Source organism: Mobula birostris, chromosome 16 (genome assembly GCF_030028105.1).
Source record: "Mobula birostris isolate sMobBir1 chromosome 16, sMobBir1.hap1, whole genome shotgun sequence".
Taxonomy (NCBI): domain Eukaryota; kingdom Metazoa; phylum Chordata; class Chondrichthyes; order Myliobatiformes; family Myliobatidae; genus Mobula; species Mobula birostris.
In genome coordinates this window covers 18,340,140-18,362,048 of record NC_092385.1, presented here as the reverse complement: position 1 = coordinate 18,362,048, position 21,909 = coordinate 18,340,140, and the positions used below count along the sequence as shown (strand labels likewise).

General features: G+C 38.7%; 1 protein-coding gene across 1 annotated transcript in view; it reads left to right on the top strand.

Moving 5' to 3' along the window:
- The window catches only part of nup210 (nucleoporin 210), a 110,970-nt gene that overhangs the window by 46,548 nt on the left and 42,513 nt on the right, over positions 1-21,909 (top strand). Inside the window, exons 9-21 of the mRNA XM_072280364.1 lie at positions 2,843-2,949; positions 5,832-5,972; positions 7,751-7,888; positions 9,384-9,539; positions 10,916-11,114; positions 16,170-16,315; positions 17,925-18,146; positions 18,491-18,664; positions 19,425-19,617; positions 19,704-19,810; positions 19,988-20,092; positions 20,628-20,729; positions 21,006-21,134. Of these exons, the coding sequence (XP_072136465.1) occupies positions 2,843-2,949; positions 5,832-5,972; positions 7,751-7,888; positions 9,384-9,539; positions 10,916-11,114; positions 16,170-16,315; positions 17,925-18,146; positions 18,491-18,664; positions 19,425-19,617; positions 19,704-19,810; positions 19,988-20,092; positions 20,628-20,729; positions 21,006-21,134 (1,919 nt within the window). The remainder of the gene's footprint in view (positions 1-2,842; positions 2,950-5,831; positions 5,973-7,750; positions 7,889-9,383; positions 9,540-10,915; positions 11,115-16,169; positions 16,316-17,924; positions 18,147-18,490; positions 18,665-19,424; positions 19,618-19,703; positions 19,811-19,987; positions 20,093-20,627; positions 20,730-21,005; positions 21,135-21,909) is intronic.

The window sequence follows — 21,909 nt, the reverse complement described above, 5'->3', positions numbered from 1 at the left end:
TTCATTTTATATACTTCATTTGGGATCCCACCTACTGCGACCTTCTGCTCTCTCTACCGTAACGAAAAGTAACTAATGCTGAAATGCTCCATACCAGTTACTTCCTGGTGGATCTCCTCTGCACATTCTCCAGTGCAGTTAGATCTGCCCTATAGTATGGTACTCAGAACTGCACACGGTATTCCTGTTGTGGCTCTGTGACTCCTTATGCTTAATAATTGCCGTTATGTACTTGTGCTGCTGCCTGCAGGGATTCTTGCAGAAGTGCACCAATGTTTTTCCATTACTCAGTGCTTCCTCCTGTCCAAACATTCATTTTGGATGGGTGCTACATATATATTACTGAGCACCAATCCCTGTGGAACACAACTGGTCATGGGCCTCCATCCAGAATAGCACCCACCAAAGACTATAGCAGAATATGGATCAGTTACAAATATGGGCAGAGTAATGGCAGGTGGAGTTTAATCTGAGCAAGTGTGATGTGCTAAACTTTGAGAGATCAAACCAAGTGAACCAGATAGCAAACCATCAGGATTTGTGAACAACCTCATAATGGATTATCTTGGTTTCACTGTAAATCCATTTTTAGATAGAAATTTTAAAATCAAGAAATAAAACATTTTATAGTTCATAACAGGGGTGGGGGTCAATTACTGGAGGTTCGAGAAATTGATGTTCATGCCATCATGTTGGAGGCAATTCAGACAGAATATAAGATATTGCTCCTCCAACCCGAGTGTGACCTCATCATAGCAGCTTGTATTCTGCCTGGGTAGCCTCCACCCTGTTGGCATGATTTCTTGAACTTCCAATAATAGCCCACCGCCTCCTTCACCATTCCCCACATTCCTATTTCCCTGTCCCACCTTATCTCCTTAACTGCCCATCACCTCCCTCTAGTGCTCCTCCTCCTTCCCCTTCTTCCATGGTCTTCTACCCTCTCCTATCAGATTCCCCCTTCTCCAGACCTTTATCTCTTTCACCGATCAACTTCCCAGCTCTTTAATTCACCCCCCCACCTCCGGTTTCACTTATCACCTACCACCTTGTACTTCTTCCTCCCCTCCCCCCATCTTCTTGCTCTGATTTCTCGTCTTTTTTTCCCCAGTCCTGATGAAGGGTCTCGGCCTGAAACATGGAATGTTTACTTTTTTCTATAGATGCTGCCTGGCCTGCTGTCTTCCTCCAACATTTTGTGTATATTGCTTTGAATTTCCAGCATCTGCAGATTTTCTTGTCTTTGTAAATTAGCAAACAAACAGCTAGCTGAGCTAATCTTTTCTGCCTACAGAACATCTATGTCCTTCCACTTTCTTCCCCTCACATGCGCCTATCTAATCATCTCTTAAAAGTTCCTAACGTTTCTGTGTCTACCACCATTCCAGGCAACCACCACTCTCTGTGGAGGGAAAATACTTGCCCCTCACATCTCCTATGAAATTACCCCCTGTCCCCTTAAATGCATGCCCTCTGGTATTAAAATATGCCTAATTATAGTAACACACACAAAAGATAGTATCTCTTACTATCTCTTCTTTCAGTTAGTCCTGACGAAGTGTCTCGGCCCGAAACGTCAACTGTACCTCTTCCAATAGATGCTGCCTGGCCTGCCGCATTCCACCAGCATTTTGTGTGTGTTACTTGAATTTCCAACATCTGCAGATTTCCTCATGTTTGCCTAATTATAGTGTTGGGTTAATATCTAAAACATTCGTTCAATGGCCAGACAAGCTACATTGTTCTTCATTTTGTTCTGACTATATGAAATGTATTCTTTACCGCTTTCTAAGCAGTACTGCTCAGTTCCAATTATGTTTGTAGTTTACCTTGTCATTTATCTTTTCAAACAGTTGGGACTACTTAAGTAGCTTTTTCTTGATGCATAGAGAAAATATATATTTCTCTATACTTAGTCTGCCTCTTCTTCAAGACTGCATTGGAAGTGCACCAAAAACATGTTTATGAATATTACTGCATCTTCAGATTATACATCTCTTAGATAGATGGATCTATCCAATGATTTTATGACAACCCCTGACAGATAATTGGTGAGGTTTTGCTGCGGTAGTGAAGAATTGTTAAGTTGTCGAGGACGATCGATCCATCTTTTGGGGATTGATTGTTCCATTCCTCTTTCTTGAATATCATGTACAACACTTGGGTGAAACAACACACAATCAGTGGTGGTTCAGAATTTCAATATATTTCAGTTTACTGGACAAGTATTGCAAATTAACATTACAATAAAACATTGTAATGTGCTTATACACAATATAATAATTACTGATGTCAGTAAATATATTGAACAAATCCATTTTAATGTGTTTCAAGGTTTGTAATTGCAGTTGTTGTCAGCTAATTGACAGCAGCAAACCAATTTTATATGGTGAGCAATGTATTCAGATAGAATGGAGGAAAGTTTTCATAATGCTATTTAGGAAGTTAATTGCTCATTACAAAATAATGCCCCGATTTTGAAAAGGCCTCCTGTAATGCAGGACGTTCTCAACTCATCTCAGCTGAGAAAAAAATGAAATAACAACTCTACAGTACCCAACTTTAGTACGGTCTTCCTAATTATACCAATACAATAAAATTACCCTTTGATAAGAATAATGCATTCGTTTTGATCTGCTCTGGGCCGGTCACAAGAATTGTGGTATAAATGTAGAGCAGTGACATAATCTTTCAGAAAGCCATTGCTGACATGGCCACTGTAAAGATGCAGAACTTTAGAGTAAATGGTTTGTAAGTCTCCTCTGCTTATGTAATACCTTTATTTGAAAACTGAACTATGCTAAAGCTGTATAATTAAGTAACTTTTTTTATGTATGTATAGGATTTACAGTTTATCCTGGTGACAGATGGATTTTGGAAACTGGCAAAGAGTATGTTCTAACAATTGAAGTGTATGATAAAGAAAGCAATAAATTTTATCACTCAGATGTAAGTATTCTACTGAGGCAAGAAAAAGATGTAATTGGTTCACTTGTGAAACTTTAAAATTCCCAACAATTAATCTTCAAGGTGATTGTGCTGTGTACAAATGACTTGGTTTGTTTTAGTCTGTTTATTTCCTCTTGCTTAGTTTTGGAATGTATGCATGGTGCTTTCAATTGACAGTGTAAAATGATTTGGCAACTGGCTCATTCCTCACTTCTACATTTAACTGGAAATATGTGTCGCTCTGAGCAGGAAAACCTTTCAGACACAAAAGATGTTTTAAAGCCTCAGTAGTCCAGTGTTTCCTGGACTTGACAGGTGATGGGTAATCGAGAGATGTTCCAACTATTCCCTGTGCCCCTGTCCCTCCCTCCGGCCTCACTGAGCACAGCACTTGTTACTGAGCTGGGCAACCAAGTTTTTATTAATTATAACTGTTTCTCTCAATGTAACTGGGCCTGGATGTCACTGAACTAGAACTCGCTTGAACAAGATAACCTTGTTGGAGATTACAAAATGATATTTTCAGGATGCGGGAGTGGCAGATTGAGTTAAATCCAGAAAAATATGAATTGATGGACTTTGGGAGATCATCATTGTGTGCCATGTTGTCTGATATAGGTGATCATCGTCTTTCCATAACCATGATTGTTCTTGGCAAAATTTTCTACAGGAATGGTTTGCCGTTGCCTTCTTCTATTTAGTCTCATTACGAGACCCTAGCTGTTGTCAATACTTTTCAGAGACTGTCTTCCTGGCATCAGTGGTTGCATAACCAGGACTTGTGATATGCACCAGCTGTTCTTAAGACCATCCACCACCTGCTCCCATGGCTTCATGTGACCATGATCGGGGGATAGGCAGGTGCTACACGTTGCCCGAGGGTGTCCTGCAGGCTAGTGGAGGGAAGGTGTGCCTTACATCTTCTTTGGTGGAGATGTATCTTCACCCCACCACCCACTGAATTTGATGGCAGAGTACAAAGTTAATGGCAGGATTCTTAGCAGTGTAGAGAAACAGAAAGGAATCTTGGGATCCAAGATCCAAGTTCACAGATCCCTCCAAGTTGCCATACAGTTTGATGGGGTGGTTAAGAAGGTGTATGCTGTGTTGGGCTTCATTAGTCAGGGGAATAAGTTCAAGAGCCATGCAGTAATATTGCAGCTCTATAAAGCTCTGATTAGACTTGGAGTACTGTGATTGTCTCAAAATAGGAAGGGTGTTGAATCTTTAGAGAAAGAGTGCAGAGGAAATTTATCATGATGCTGACGGGAATGGAGAACATGTCTTATGAGGCAGGGTTGAGTGAGCTAGGGCTTTTGTCATTGGAGCAATGAGAATAATAGGAGACCTGATAAGAGGCATTGATAGAGTGAACACTAGTGCCTTTTTCCAGGGTGGTAATGACTAAAATGAGGAGGCATTCTTTTAGGGTAATAGGAGAAGAGTGTCGAGGATGTCAGAGGTAGGTTTTTCACACAGAGAGTGGCAAGTGCATGGAACGTGCTGCCTGGGGTCGTGGTTGAGGCAGATACATTAGGGACATTTAAGAGATTCTTAGATAGGTACATGCATGAAAGTAAAATGGAAGGCTATGTGGGAGAGAAGGGTGAGGTTGATCTTGGAGTAGGTTAAAAGGTTGGCCAAAGAGCCTGTACTGTGCGCTGCTGTTCTACATTCTAAGACAAAATTCCTAATCGGTTCAACTTTTTCTTGCATCCTTCAGTTCAGTTTTTCTTTGTCCTCGCAATATAAGGTGAAAAAGACATCCAGGGCTTTGTCCCTTAATTAATGAGAGCTGAACATACAGGGGATAAACTAAAGGCTGTAATTGAGAGAAGGGAAGAATATTAACTTTCCTGTGACATTTAAATGCTCAAATGATTTACTCCCAGGACAGGCATCCACACTGATTACCTATCAAACTTGAGCCCAGAGAATGAACTCCCTTTAACAAGAGTACTTGTGCTATGAGTTGAACTTTCATAGCACATTAAGTGAGCAATTAACGTTTAAATACAGCAACTCCATGAAATATATAGGGAGATAAAGGACAAGATGTCATTTTCACAAAGCTCATTACAAAAGAGAAATTATCCAGCAACTTGTGACTTTTTTTTCATTCGTGGGATAACTCTCCCTTAGTTCAAGTTATGTAATAACTATATGTGTCATTCGCAGTCTTAGCATTTCAGGAAATTTTAGGCCAAGGTCAAGCCATCTGTACACTAGGTAAAACTATAAAAACTAATGGCTGCTTATTTATGTTTTTAAGCCCAGCAATGATAAGATAAAAATGGAATCAAGTAAAAATTGGAAGATCACCTTGTCAATTTTAAAGTGACCTTGCCTTGTTGGAAACGATCAAAATGGCAATTTTCAAAGTGAAATTTTCAAACTCCAATATCTCCCTGTCAGCCCCCACTCAAACTATAGAAGAAGATTGAGCCTTCCCTTTAAAATGGCTTAACAATCTGAAGGCCACATCTTATTGTGATCATGTTTAAGCAATATCATTAGTATTTAGTCTGGTCCATTTGTTGATTAATTTTACATTACTTGTCAGGGCATAGTTGAGTTTTTTTTTGCCAGATTTTGTTTTTTCAAATTGAGTCCATGAAATAGAAATTAGATTTTGGTTGCTAGTGCTACAATGATTCCAAAAATATCAACTGCCCTTTGTTTTATCCCCATGTATTTGATTCCGAAGTATTCAGAGGAGAATACGTTAAGTGGCTAGTCTGTTAGACCCCACTTAACTCTGGCAAAGGCTAATTTCTATTTTTAGCTGTTGTAGTCGTATGTATTATATACAAGTTGCAATGTGCACTGTTGAAAGTATGTAGTAATATTTTATGATAACTCATTTCTTCATGACAACATAGGAAATCAGAATTGATGCAGAAATTCCAGCAGAGTATTTTGATGTATTGGAGAGCTCTCTAAATGGATCATATCATCGTGTGAGGGCATTGAAAAAGGGGCAGACAATAATTGATGCATCGTTAAGTAAAGTGATATCTCAGGTGAGAATGTATTTCTTTTATCCTGAAGTATGCAATGTCATAAGTATTAAAAAAAAATACTTTGAATTTAACGAACAGAACAAGACTTTTCACCTTCTGACCTATTATAACCACAGGGTTACATGGATAAAGAACTTCTTTGTAGATTCAGTGGCATGTGCTAGGCTTTGAAGTATTTATTTCAATTGAAGATCTTTGCATATTTCACATTGTTATAAACAGTTCTTAGCTAATTTTCAAAATTAGTGAGAATTCTTGTTAAAGAAATAGTAACTTTATAATAAGTGTTCAAACAATTGTCCAATTCGGGATTTGAATTTAGATCAGTCATACAAAGGAGTATACATGTATGTGACTGAATTCAGGATCAATTTTGAAGCAACTAAATATTTAATATATAATGATAAACTTTGAAATATTGATTTAATGTCATGTTGGGGACAAAACAATTTTGAGGAATTCAGATGCTCTGCTAATATTTGGACTATGATGTGGAATAAAATGCAGTATTATTAATAGTCTCTGTTAGGAATATAATCCAATTTGGTTTAAACCTTTTTATTGGGTTTAAACAATGTCACAGTATCAGTTATGGCCCTGTTGCTATTTTTACTTTGATTTACCCGATGGTGGGTTCTTCAGGATATGAACGCATCAGTGCAGCATTGCTGCTTGTGCAGTTATTTGAATAAAATGTTAAAACCTTATCCCTGTTCCGTTGGGAGGTAAGCAAAAACACCCTACCATTCTGTGAGCAGAGGCATTTTCAAAGTGCACTGCACAATCTTTGTTTCCTAAAGCAACACTTAGAAAGGAAGCGGTAGGCTGATTCAAGCAGGCTTTGTGTTTGGAAATGTTGGCATTCAGCTGGTCCCAGATAACTAAATGCCAGACTTACAGAACACGGAATAGGCCCAGTGCAAATTAACATAACGGATACCAGCACATCTGTTTTCCAGTGCATTTCTGGATTTCCTTGTCCAGACCTGGATTAAATCAGAAACCATGCTCAGTTGAATGCAGATGTCTGCTTGTGTACAATTTGTTTTGAGTACTTTTTAACTACTGAGGGTTCCAGATATTACATGGGGAAGAAAATAAAAGAAAAAGTAACTCTCATCTCTACACACTTGTAAAAAGAATTATTAAAATATTAAATTACTGCAAGCATTTCATAAATTTTTCTTTCCCCGCAACCAGCCCAGGTAAGCATAAGTGGATGAACAAGAAATGCAGCAAATGCAGGTGGCAGACAGAATCCATCTCATTTGGGTCTATGATACTATTTACAAGCTGTTTCTGGGATTAAATGCAAATTTTAATATTTAAAAATGTTATGAAACTCATGTAATGTTGATATTAACTCTGCAATATACATTTTTTTAAAAATATATGAAAATATGAAGGGATGAGGGCTTTCTTCCTTGTATTGCAGAAAATGGAATGTATATTAGTTCTGTTAAAACTGTAATTCCAAGAATCTTAAAATACTACATACAAATTCATAGTTACTATTGTGATTCTTTGAAGCAAAACTAGGCTTTTGCCAATTTGAACAGAGTGCATGGCTACAAATGTTTTTTTAAATAAATACTATCAATTTGCAGCATTGTCATGAAGTTTTGGAGGTCTGGGTATCTCTAAAATCATCTTAAAAATTTTAAACTTATGCTAATGTTCGTTTTCTTTAATGTCAGTTGCATTAATTGCCCCTATTCCAGTACTGTTCAATGTTTTACTAATACTATTCCAAATATTTTGTTAATTTTGACTTTCAGAATGGAGCTGTGCATTCCATGGCTGTCCCAGTGCGAAACCAACAAGAAGTCGAAATTTATAATCCGATTACTCTTACACCAAATATTTTGACGTTTCCCTGGCAGCAAGTGGCTGGAGCTTACCAATATGTAATAAAGGTGCTTATTTTGTGAATACAATATATCTTTCCTAATTACCAAACAGTTAGAAAAGTTAGTCTGTCCCGAGCCTTGTGGTCCATCAGGCTGGTGGATTCCGGTTAATTGGGACACATCAGGACCAATACATTTTGGCCCAGTTAATGGTCGCCGAAGTTTCATGGAAATTGTTAAAAAGATATATTACCTCTTTTTTTAGAGGAAGCAATGACAACTTAAATATTTTATTCTGCTAAATCTATTTGGAGAATAAATCTGTCAAGATCTTCAATATGTGGTAACAAAAACACTTTACAAAAAGACATGCAGAAGCTGGAAAACTAAAATTGAAAACATAAAAAATGCTTGGGATTCTCAGGAGGCCAGGCAGCATCTTTGGAGGGGGAAGGAGGGTTACAATGATTATAAATGTTAACATTAAAAAGGCTGAAAATTTTAAATAACGCCAGAAAATCAAATGTAAAGAGGAAGTACACTGTTAAGGGCAAGACCTTTAACAGTTTTAAAGGTCATCAACACTGTTAATGAGCAGAGTGATCTAAGGGTCGAAGTTAATAGCTCCCTCAGCTATATACACAGATTGATGGTGTGGCTATGAAGGTATACGTCATGCTTTGAGGCATTGGGTTCAAAAGTCAGGAGGTCATGTTGCAGTTTTTTAAAACTCTCTAGTTCGGCTGCATCTGGAATATAGTGAACAGTTCTGGTCGGCTATTACAGGAAGGATGTTGAGGTTTTGAAGAGGATGCAGAAGAGGTTTACCAGGAAGCTGCCTGGATTAGTGGATGTGTGCTATAATGAGAGGCTGGACAAACTTAGGTTGTTTTCTATGGAGCGTCGGAGGCTGAGACGAGATCCAATAGAAGTTTAAATGTTTATGAGAGACACAGGTGGAGTAGACAGACAGTATCTGTTTCCCAGGGTTAAATTGTGTAATACCTGAGGGCATGCAGTTAAGATGAGAGCAATAAATCGGAAGGAGGTGTGAGGGGCAAGTTTTATATACAGGGATTGGTGGGTGTATGGAATGCACTGCCTGGGGTGGTGGATAAGGCCAATACATTTGGGACTTTGTAGATAGGCACGTGAATGTGAGGAAAATGGGAGGATATGGACATTGCATAAGCAGAAAGTATTAGTTTAATTGATCATTTGATTACCAATTTAATTGATTCAGCACAACATTGTCTGCCGAAGGCCCTGTTCCTGTGCTGTACTGTTCTATCGTCTAAAATGTGGGAAACAATTAGCAGAGCAGAATGAATCTGCAGGAAGAGAAATGGAGTGAAAGTTTTAGTAATATTGACTGCTTCCTTTCCCACACCCTGAGTGAGTGTTTTGAGCACCTGTATTCTTATTATTGCCCAAAACATGCACTCAGCACTTGCACACGTAGGGAGATGATGTTCTGCCTCGTGATTTGAATGTACAGTATATTTCAATGACAGATGACGTTGCATTTATACTTCCCTTTTTAATTTTATTTGTTGTGTAGGCCGAAGGTGGGAGTGGAAATTTTATTTGGTCATCGTCCAATCAAGCAGTGGCAACAGTGACAGTTAAAGGAATTATGACAACGGGAAGTGATACCGGACTGAGCATAATAAAAGCTCATGATCTTCAGAATCCATTACACTATGGACAAATGATGGTAATTTGATTCATTTTTACCTTTACATTTCATTTTTATTTACTGAACATTATCTGTAAGAGAGATATAAAATGTATCTCGTGTTGAAATGAAGTTTTCAGTATTTGTGGAGTTATGAAGGTGGAAATGATCATGATGCCAAGGGTACCTTTAGGTGTAACTTGTTGAGTGACTTCTTTAACACCATTTACAATTAAAAATGAAAAGCAAAACAATGCTCCCTAATTTGATTTTTTTTTTATCCAGTAATTGTTATCTTGCCAAATGTCTTGGGATTGAAGTGCATGGAGAGGTGTGAATTTACACTACCCAAGTGATAGACAACTACTGAATTTACCATGAAAAATGAATATTGTACGTGCTAATATTTGCATTTTTAATTATGCCTTTACTGGCACCAAAAAATTAACTTTTGTGATCATGCAGTTTCATTTACTCTGTTTTAATACTAACCAATTTAAAAACTTTAAATGCACATTTTGTCTCTTATCCCTTATAATCCCATCTTTGTTTTCTACCCTTTTAAAAAATTTTGTCTTCAGCAACAAATTCCTAATTCTGTTGCTTCATAATTAAGACGGTGTCAGAAAGGATTTTTGAATTTGACTAATTTTCCCCTATTCAGTCATGTTCTAGAATACTAGTGGGTGGGTGCTATAGTGCTTTGGCTCTCTTCATGAAATTTCTGTGGGCAAGTATAAACGGAATGAATGGATCTATGTTGCTGACTTTCTTAAGAATATGCTAATTTGCTAGAAGGGTTACTCATAGGATAGCTTGTGCAAATTTAAATTGAATGGTTTACGGCCTAAGAAGACACTATTATCTGTTCTTGTACATCTCAAAGTCTTTGAAAGTCTTTGGAAGACTGTACAGGAAAGACAAAAAGCTGCTGCTCAAAGTATCTGATCAGTAAATGTTACTACAATACAAGAACTTACAAGAAGAGATTGAAGACAATTTCCAGATCAGAATGTTTACAACAAGAGATAATGGTTGTCTTGGTGTAGAAGTTAGTACTGTCTCCTCAGTCAAAAAGAAATGGGTTCAAATCCCACTGAAAACTTGATCAGAAAACCTTGCTAAAATTGCATTGTGTTGTGAAGTAGCGCAGCATTGGCAGTGACAATATAGAATACAACTTTTTAAATAGTTGTGTCCTCTTGCCTGTGGAAGTACAAAATTCGGAGGGGAGGTGGCGGGGGTTGGGGTTGTACATGATCAGAGGGTTTGTGCCAGTTACCTAGTTAGTCTTTTTAAAATAAGTAATCCTCCACTATAAAACTAAATGCTGGTCTGGAATGTATTGTGATTTAACTGTTAGCTGTAGTCTTGATTCATCATAAAATTATAATTTTTTTAAAAAAATCTTCTAGGTATATGTAATAGAACCAATCCAAATGGAGTTTGCACCCTGCCAAGTGGAAGCTAGAGTTGGACAACAATTGGATTTGCCCCTCAAAATTTATGGCCTCATGAACATGGAAACACAGGAAAAAGTTATGCTAACTGACTGCTCCCATTTTGACCTTGTGACAGAGATTGAAAATCGTGGTGTTTTCAAGAATATAGAAGGTAACAAAAGAGAGCTTTTTTTTACTTTAGCGCTAGAATAAAATTATTTTGCAGAATTTTAATGCAATTAAATGTGCATTTTCAAGCGGAAATAAATTTAAACTATAAAACATCAAGCCATTTTTGAAATTTCTCTGTTGAAAATTGATTTGGAGTTTGTCACCCATGTTCACTATTTCCAATGCAACATATTTTTGCATTGCATTATTTTCATTTATTCGTACTGTGCTTATATTTATCTTTCGAAGCTCAAAAATTGGGGAATAAATAATTTATGTCTGATGTGAATCTGCACTACTTGTCAAAATGTGAGAAATGGCAGACAATATGTGTTTACAGTGAAATTCTGCAAAATGATTGCATGAGGAAGTAACATTGTTCCTGTAAAAACTGGACAGAATTGGGGACTTCAAACTTTGCATTAATATCAATAATTCTATATTGAATTGACATGTCAATGTATAAATCAGGTGAACAGGAAAAGATTTGCTGGTTCTTCAGAACTGTGTCTCATATAAAGAATGGCAGCTCACAAATAAGCCTCTTTGTCGTTAAGTACAATGATGCATTCCCAGGAAAATATTCATATTGCAATTTTCTGTATTGCAAACGCTTGACAATTCTCATTGTGTATGATTTGTCTTTTTTCCCTCATGTAAATTTCATAAGAATGAATTTTTATTCTATATCTCAAAGTTTTGGTGGTGATTTCTGCATTCCATAAGGGTGAATTTTTATTACCAGAATTGTCATAATGTGGGAAGACACAAAAAGGTAGAAGAACACACAAAAAAATCATGGTCCAGATGGAGGTAAGAAGAGGTGAACTCTGTAAAATTTCTCTCTGGCCCTTCAAACAATTTGTACAATAGACCCATATAAACTCAGGATTATCCATGAAGACCTTCCTCTATAATACATGTTATTCCCAATTCAGTAACCAGCAGAATTACTATGAGATTTAAAACAAAATTAGCATGCATCACTTCAGCCTTCAAAGAACGGGGTTTCCCTTCCTCCACCATCGATGCTGCCCTCACCTGCATCTCCTCCATTTCCTGAACATATGCATGCACTCTATCTTCCCAATGCCTTAACAGTGATAGAGTTCCTTTTGTCTTTACCTATTACCCCTTGAGCCTCCACTTCCAATGTATCATTCATTGTAACTTCCGCCATCTCCAAAGGGATCCTACCACCAAGCGTATCTTTACCTCCCACTTCTCTCTGCTTTCTGTGGGGATCACTCCCTCTGTGATTCCCTTGTCTATTCATTCCTCCCCCATTAATCTCCCTCCTGGTACTTAGACCATAAGACATAGGAGCAGAATTAGGCCATCTGGCCCATCAAGTCTGCTCCCCCATTCAATCTAGGTTGATCCTTTTTTTTTTTCCTCCTCCTCAACCCCAGGTTTCTGGCCTTCTCCCCGTAACCTTTGATGCCATGTCCAATCAAGAACCTATCAATCTCTGGCCTCCCCAGCTGCACGTGGCAACAAATTCCACAAATTCACCACCCTTTGGCTAAAGAAATTTCTCTGCATCGCTGTTTTGAAAGGGCGCCCCTCTATCCTGAGGCTGTGCCCTCTTGTCCTTGACTCTCCCACCATGGGAAACATCCTTTCAATATCTACTCTGTCTAGGCCTTTCAATATTCGAAAGGTTTCAATGAGATCCCCGCCTCATCCTTCTGAATTCCAGTGAGTACAGACCCATAGCCATTAAACGTTCCTCGTATGATAATCCTTTCATTCCTGGAATCATCCTTGTGGGCCTCCCCTGGACCCTCTCCAATGCCAGCACATTTTTTCTAAGATGAGGGACCCAAAACTGTTCACATTACTCAAGGTGAGGCCTCACCAGTGCCTTATGAAGCCTCAGCATCACATCCTTGCTCTTGTATGCTAGACGTCCTGAAATGAATACTGACATTGCATTTACTTCCTCACCACCAACTCAACCTGCAAGTTAACCTCTAGTGTGTTCTGCACAAGGTCTCCCAAGTCCCATTTATATACAGCATAGAAAGAACTGGTCCCAACACCAACTCCTGTGGAACACCACTAGTCACTGGCAGCCAACCAGAAAAGGATCCTTTTATTCCACTGGCTGCCTCCTACCAATCAGCCAGTGCTTCAACCATGTTAGTAACTTTCCTGTAATACCATGGACTCTTAATTTTGTAAGCAGCCTCATGTATGGCACCTTAACAAAGGCCTTCTGAAAGCCCAAATATACAACATCCTCTTTATCTATCCAATTTGTAATCTCCTCAAAGAATTCCAACAGGTTCGTCATGCAGAATTTTCCCTGAAGGAAACCATGATGACTTTGTACTATTTTGTACTGTGTCACCAAGTACTCCATCCTTTAACAATTGACTCTAACATCTTCCCAACCACTGAGGTTAGGCTAACTGGTCTATAATTTCCTTTCTGCTGCCTTCCTCCTTTCTTGAAGAGTGGAGTGACCATTTGCAATTTTTCAGTCCTCTGGCACCATGCCAAAATCCAATGATTTTGTCACCACAATCTCTAATGCTACCTCTTTCGGAATTCTAGGGTGCAGTTCATCTGGTCCAGGTGACTTATGTACCTTTAAGTCTTTCAGCTTTTTGAGCACCTTCTTTCTTTTAATAGTAACTGCACTCACTTCTTTCACACACTACAACATCAGGCACACTGCTAGTGTCTTCCACAGTGAAGACTGATGCAAAATACTCATTTAGTTCATCAGCCATCTCCTTGTGTCCCCTTGTTATCTCTCCTGCCTCATTTTCTAGTGGTCCTATATCCACTCTCATTTCTCTTTTATTTTTAACATACTTGAAAAAAACTTCTACTGTCCACTTTGATATTGTTTGCTCGCTTGCTTTCATATTTCATCATTTCCGTTCTAATGATTTTTTTTTAGTTGCTCTCTGTAGGTTTTTAAAACTTCCCAATCCTCTATCTTCCCACTAATTTTTGCTTTGTTGTCACCCCCTCTGCCTACCTCCAGTCCCTCCAATACAATGTCTAAACTTGGGCATTCACCTCCCAACTACAACCATCCTTCAGCCATGATTCAGTGATGGCTACAACATCATACTCATCCCTACAAACGACCAAAGTACTACATCTGTCCATTTACCTCCTCCCTCACAGGGCCCCAAATAGTCCTTCCGGGTGAGGCGATATTATTCTTGTGAATCTGCTGGGGGCATCTGTTGTGCGCAGTGGTTCCGATGCAGCCTCCTCTATATCGGCGAGACCGTCATAAATTAGGGGACCACTCCATCGCACACGTCCGCTCCATCCGCTAAAAGGGGAGCTTCCTGGTGGCCAAACACTTAAATTCCGATCCCCATTCCCATTCCCACATGTTTGTCCATGGTCTCCTCTTGTGTCATGATGAAGCCGCCCTCAGGGTGGAGGAGCAACATATTATATTCTGTCTGGGTAACCTCCAACCTGATAGCATGAATATAGATGTCTCCTTCTGGTAAAAAAAATTTCCCCCCTCCTCCCCTCTTCTTCTATTCCCCACTCTGGTCTCTTAACTCTTTTCACCTGCCTATCACCTCCACCTGGGTCCCTTCAGCCTTCCCTTTCTCCTATGATCCACTCTACTCTCCTATCAAATTCATTTCTCTCCAGCCCTTTACCTTCCCTATCCACCTGGCTTCATCTACCACCTTCTAGCTATCCTCCTTCCCCTCCCCCTTTCTTCTCAGTCCTGAAGGTCCTCCGCCCGGAACGTCGACTGTTTCTTCTTCTTCATAGATGCTATCTGGCCTGCTGAGTTCCTCAAGCATTTTGCATGCGTTGCGTCGACTAGTCATTCATTTCCACAGATGCTGCCTGACCTGCTGAGTTCATCCAACGTTTCATGTGTGTTGCTTTGTATTTCCAGCATCTGAAGAATTTCTCATGTTTATGATTAGCCACTACCCTGAGAAGAGCACAACATAATATCCATTATGTTCCTATGCTTAAATGTGTTAAAATTTGTATCTCCTAGACCTTGACAAATTATTAAACTGGAAACATCATTCCAGTATCCAGCACTTCAATTTTATTAATTTCTATCAGGTCACCTCCAAGTCTAAGCTACAGTAAACTAAATGGACCCATGTATATAGCTTGAGTAGCTTGAAGTTCATTAAACTGAAAAACATATCATGGATCTCCTTTGGCCTATTTCCAGGACCACTATAATCATCCAGTATCACAGCGTGAAGCAGGAACGTGTTTGTAACTGTAATATTGTTTAATAAAGTAATTGTAGTGCATTGCTTTTCTTGACTGAATTGGCCACATCTTACAAAAGAAAAGGCATTTTTTCACACATAAATCCACTTCTCAGAGACTTAAAAACTTAGCAAGCAGTTGGTTGGTGGGTTGTGGGGTACAGAGAGAAAGTTAGTGGGGGAGGGGGCTGCTGTGTTAATCCAGGAAGGCTGTAGCATTAATTCCTGACTGATCTCCACCACAGTAAAGAGTGGGCCGAGCCACTCCACCCTGGATTGGGGGCAGAGTGTTAGCCCAGGCTATGATGACCAATTTTGATTAAGAACAACACTGTGTTTGGTACCTGTTCTCAACCCTCTCCCTCCAGGTTTTGTGATGATGATATACTACTATATAATTTTTACTAAATGATATTTTTAAAATCAACGTACCCAGTACAAAATGATGTATTTAAGTAACTTCAGCTATTAACATTCAGTATATCAATTGCTAGAGCTCAACATAATTTTACACCTGAATACCTCTTTAATCCAAATGAGTTAGTACGTTATAATAAGCAACCGACAGTTGCATTTAATACACATGCCTTTTAAAAGTGCTTTGTAAGAACTTATAGCAAAATATTTCTGGAACTGTAGAAAATTTTCTGTAGTTCATGATGGAATGACCCATGTTTAACCTGAAGAAATATTTCCTTCCAATGAGGGAGAAATATTTTCTGCCAGTTCAGTATCTCAGAGCTAACAATAGGAGTAGATTATAATGCATTATAATTATAAAGTGATTTGAAAGTTAAAATTAATTTTTCTCAATGTTTTAACAGGGAGATTGGAACCGGGTGCTAAGCACTGCAGTGGAATAAGAGTTCAGGCTGAGACTCCAGGCTACACAACTCTTGTAGTTAGTTATAGTCACAGCCACGTGTACCTCACTGCCAGCATCACAATTGCTGCATATGTGCCGCTTAAGGTAAGTATTTACAATGAAGATTTTCAGAGAGTCGGAGCGTCATACAGCAGCTTGACACATATCTATACTAATTTAATTTGTCCCCATATGTTGCGCAACCACCTATGCCTTTGCTGTCTAAGTACGTATTCAAATTCTTTTTAATTGTATCTGCTTCCACTTCCACCCCCACCCCCTCCTCTGGCAGCTCTTTCCCACCCTTTGTGTGGAAAAATGTACCCACCATCTGATTTCCTTTAAAGTTCTCCCCTCTCACTCAGTTCAACAATCAGCATAATATATTGTTTGTAGATAGCTGAGGGTCAGTATGTGGCTGCTGCTTTTCTGACTGTTGCATTAATGTACTGTAATTTTTTCCATAATGATGAACGTGGGCAGTGCAGTGTCTAAAGACCTATTTTCATGTAGTAAGTATTCTCAGTCTGAGTAACATTTATCGGATAAATGTGGTTGGTGGCTTGTATGATGGAAGCACCCTCTTTAAGTTTCCTTTCTTTTCACATCTTTTTTTGTTTGCTCTAGCCTTGAACTTCAATTCAGTCAAACCCTGGTTTCAGAATATAAACTGAATTCCCCTCCCCAGTCCCCAGCCTCCATATCTGACTCCTGGAGCATCTGTTAGGTTTTGACCAGCTCCAGGCATCAAAGTTCAATCCTGACCTGCTGAGTGGAATTTGCACATTCTCATTGTGACCTTGGATTTATTTTGGCGCTTGCTTCCACATACTTCCCCAAAACATCCTGGTTATCAGAATCAGGTTTATTATCACCAGCACATGACGTGAAATTTGTTAACTTAGCAGCAGCAGTTTAATGCAATACATAATCTAGCAGAGAAAAAATAATAATAATAATAAATCATTGCAATATACATATATTGAAAAGATTAAAAAACATGCAAAAAACAGAAATACTGTATATTTTAAAAAGTGAGGTAGTGTCCAAGGGTACAATGGCCATTTAGGAATCGGATGGCAGAGGGGAAGAAGCTGTTCCTGAATCGCTGAGTGTGTACCTTCAGGCTTCTGTACCTCCTTCCTGATGGTAACAGTGAGAAAAGGGCATGCCCTGGGTGCTGGAGGTCCTTAATAATGAACGCTGCTTTTCTGAGACATCGCTCCCTGAAGATGTCCTGGGTACTTTGTAGGTTAATTGGCTACGGTAAAGCTCCCCTTATTGTACGTGGTTGGTATGCGATTCAGAAGGCATCCACATAATTCTGTATTGTGCTGTAGGTTTTCTATGTTTCACCTCTGTAAGACTCCAATAATTCCTTCCAGGCAAGTGTTAGCAAGGGTCATTGGGTCTTGCTCATGAGTATGAATGTTACTTTATTTTTTTTCTTGAAGTGCCTTTTCTTATTGTTCATATTTGATTGCTCCTGAACCGTAGAGGCAGCTCTGAAAGTTGTACTTTGATTACAAAGTGATCTCTGTGCTATGTTCTACCTTAATCACTGTTGGTGATAAGCACTACTTTTAGAGTCAAGAGTGCAATGAATTGAAGTTGCATGAAAATCAGTGTTGCACATTATTAGTAGCATATGAACTTGTATTATAATTTTGCAGTATGTGTTATGAAAGCATGGTGTTTATCTTCCTATTTTCAGGCTGTTGATCCGGTATCTGTTGCTTTGGTAACTTTGGGGTCATCAAAGGATATGCTCTTCGAGGGAGGACCCAGGCCATGGGTTTTAGAGCCTTCAAAGTTCTTCACAGAACTTACTGCTGAAAATGAAGAGAGCATCAATCTTCATCTTATAAGCTCCCCCGCATTCAGAAACCAACCAAAGCATTTGGTTAGAGCCACCTGCACAGCACTGGGAGAGCAGGTGAGAAGCAGCAGCTTTTGCTGTGTCTCATGTTGTAAGTTAAACTACCTTCAACAATAGTTTCCTGACACGAATACTACAACATTATGCAATAAAAAGTCTATAATATCAACTTCTTTCCAAGATGAATATGATACTTGGTTGGGATATCTAAGTAATTCTGCAAATTATTTGTAGACTTTCATGATACTTAAATAAAAATACCATTTTCTTTAAATTCACTGTACAGATTCTTACCTGGCCGTAGTATTTTGAGAATATTGCAATATCATTGGCTTATTCATTGCTTATTATTTTAAACTATTTAAATTTTCCATTAAATGTATTTTTCTATCTTTTTTTAGGTTTTGGCCTTGTCAGTTGGAAACAAGCCTAGTTTAAAAAACTCTTACCCTGCAGTAGAACCAGCTGTCGTCAAATTTATTTGCTCTCCTCCTACAAGGTTTACCTTGGCTCCTGTGTACCTAAGTTCTCAACTGGACCTGTCATGCCCTTTGCTTCAACGAAATAAGCAAGTTGTATGTCAAATTTGAGTTTTAAAATTTTAAACTTGCAATTTTTAACAAGTTTAATTTTTCATGGCAAATTGTCAAAATGATTATCAAGTTTGTTTAAGAGTTTAGACCTTATACATCTGTTGGTTTCTTTTGGACAGCATTTTTAGTTTAGATCCCTTTAATTAATTTGTTTTTTTTTAGAAAAAATCTAGTTGAAATAATTACTTTATGGAAACTCCAGCCTTCAGGAAGGCTGTATGGCAGGTAGTCAAAACTGTCTAATGCATCACCAGCACCAGCTTACCTGCTATCAAGAACATATATACACAAGGGTTCTGGAAGAGGGTCAGTAACATCATGAAGTATTCCACTCATCCTGCTCATGGACGGTTTGTCCCAATGGAGAGGAGGCTACGTATCATCCACACCAGGGCCACCAGACTCAAAAACAGTTACTTTCCCCAAGCAGCAAGGCTGATCAATACCTCCACCCGCTAACCCACCCCTCCAGGGTGCCAACCACCACTACTTTATTATTTCCTGTCAGTCACCTTATGTACAGACATCCTTGTGCCTAATGTCACTTTATGCAATGCAATCAATCTAAGTAGATAAGCTATCTTATGTATTTATATTTATTGTGTCTTTTTCTGATTGCGTTATTTTTGTGCAACATCAAATCTGGAGTTACAATTATTTGGTTCTCCTTTATACTTGTGTACAGGAAATGACGTTAAACAATCTTGAGTCATGTATCTTAATAGTACTGCATCTCTTCTAGGTTCCTGTGTCAAATTATCGGAATCCAGTCCTTGATTTGGAAGCATACGACCAACAAGGGCGTAAATTTGACAACTTTTCTTCCCTTAGTATTTTGTGGGAATCATCAAAACCTTCCTTAGCTAGTGTTGAGCGCAGCATGCCTATGCAAATGAATGTGAAAGATCATGGAAATGGACAAAAGAAACAACATGGTACTGTTAAAATGTAATTAATTGGTTTACTCTGCAAAGGTTTAATCACTTACACAGCTTTACTGTGTGCATTTCATTCTTTCAAGGTTTACAAACTGTGCTGGTTCATCATGAATCAGGAACAACTTCCGTCATGGCAAATGCAACAGGCTACCAGCAGGAACATCTCATCGCAGCTAAAGTTAAATCCAGGGTATGCACTTAGTTTAAGCAAAATAATAGAGTGAACTAAAGTATACAACTTACTCAAGAATGGTTTGCTAAAGGCTAATTCACATTTGGGGGGCAATGTTTTAATTGTTATACTAGCTTAAAACGTGGTTAAAGATGAATTCTGGCCACTCTAATTTTGATTTTCCTTAAATAACAGTATGATCCATTACTACCTGTATCAGCTACCATTGAATTGTTGCTTGTGGAGGATGTTAAAGTTATTCCAGAGAACATTACCATTTACAACCATCCGAGTGTTAAGGTAAAGTTCTACAAAGATTTTGGGAACATTGACTTCTCAAACTTCCGCTAATGCCCCACCTCCCCCTCGTACCTCATCTGTTATTCATTTATATACACACATTCTTTCTCTCACTCTCCTTTTTCTCCCTCTGTCCCTCTCACTGTACCCCTTGCCCATCCTCTGGGCTTCCCCCCCCCCTTCCCCTTTTTTTTCTCCCTAGGCCTCCTGTCCCATGATCCTCTCATATCCCTTTTGCCAATCAACTGTCCAGCTCTTGGCTCCATCCCTCCTCCTCCTGTCTTCTCCTATCATTTCAGATCTCCCACTCCCCCTCCCACTGTCAAATCTCTTACTAGCTCTTCTTTCAGTTAGTCCTGACGAAGGGTCTCGGCCCGAAACATCGACTGTACCTCTTCCTAGAGATGCTGCCTGGCCTGCTGCATTCACCAGCAACTTTGATGTGTGTTACAAAGATTTTGGGATACAGATTCCTAAAGGATCTCTTTAGAAAATAGTTATTCAAGTTCAATATTTTCTTTTTTTTATCTATAAGGCAGAGCTTTCACTTAAGGAAGGATCAGGATACTTTTTCATTAATACAAGTTCAACAGAACTGGCAAAGGTTATGTATCAGGAGGCCCAGAACATTGCTCAGGTGAGTCATTCTTCTTAATACTATGGGGGGAAGTTGGGCATGTTCTTGGTGGTGCTTGATTAGAATTAAACCATCCTGTTATATTTTAACAATGGGTTAACTGAAAAATAATTGGAATTCATAAAATCATTTATAGCTTTCGGTAATTTAAGAATGTTAAATTACCTTTAATTGAAAGTACTCAGCTAATTATTAGCTAATTATGATATCTGAACAGATACATGTAAAAGCTTTATACCAAACATATTTCAATTAAGCATGTTTTGTCTTCCTTAGGTGTGGCCAGTTCATCCAGGAATTTTGACTGTTTTGGTCCATGATTTGTGTCTGGCTTTTCTGGGGCCTGCTAAAGCTGAAGTACACATATCAGATATCTTAGAGTTATACGTACGGGTTGTGGACAAGGTTAGTCTGCAAATGTTACTTTCAAGTGCAGTTGAATAAAAGCATAACAAATAACACTAATTTTTAGGGTTCTTGTATGTTAAAAGTAAGTAAGTTTCAATTTGTACAACTTAATGGTTAGAACATATTGTTGCAAGGATGGTTATTTGAAAGTCTTGTTTGTTATGCACAAGTGCAATGAAAATCTTGCAACAGCATCACAGGGACATAGCATTGATTAAGCAGCATTCACAAGAAAAACTTATATTAAACACACATTATACATGATTTGAGAAGAAAGAACACAATTAGTGCGTGATTCCTTGGCTGCATAAGCCTAGGGAAGACTATCTCCAGTCCTGCCAAACTCGCAAAACTGAGATGCTCTCCCACCCCAGACCCCAGTTTCTGTGGATGCTGTGTAATTTGCTACCCTGTTACAAGTTAGTGCCACAAAATGACAGACAGTACACTGCATACAATTAAAGGGATTATATTTATGAATCTTAACTAAGGGGTTATTAAAGAGAAACAAAAAAAAAAAGGGCCCATTTAATTAAGCAGTCAAATGTGCACAAGTTGGGGCTGAATGCTTCACCATATCACCGATCCTTAGTTGATCATCACCCCTGGCTTCAGTCAATCATGGTCCCACTCCAGGCCGAATTCTATGACCTGTTCTCTCCAGCGTCTTCTCTCTTCATCACCCACCGAACGAAAGCCCCGAGCCCAACCTCAGTGTCCCTCACCAGAAAAACCTCCCCTCAGTTCTACCATCCTAATTGGATGGCACACA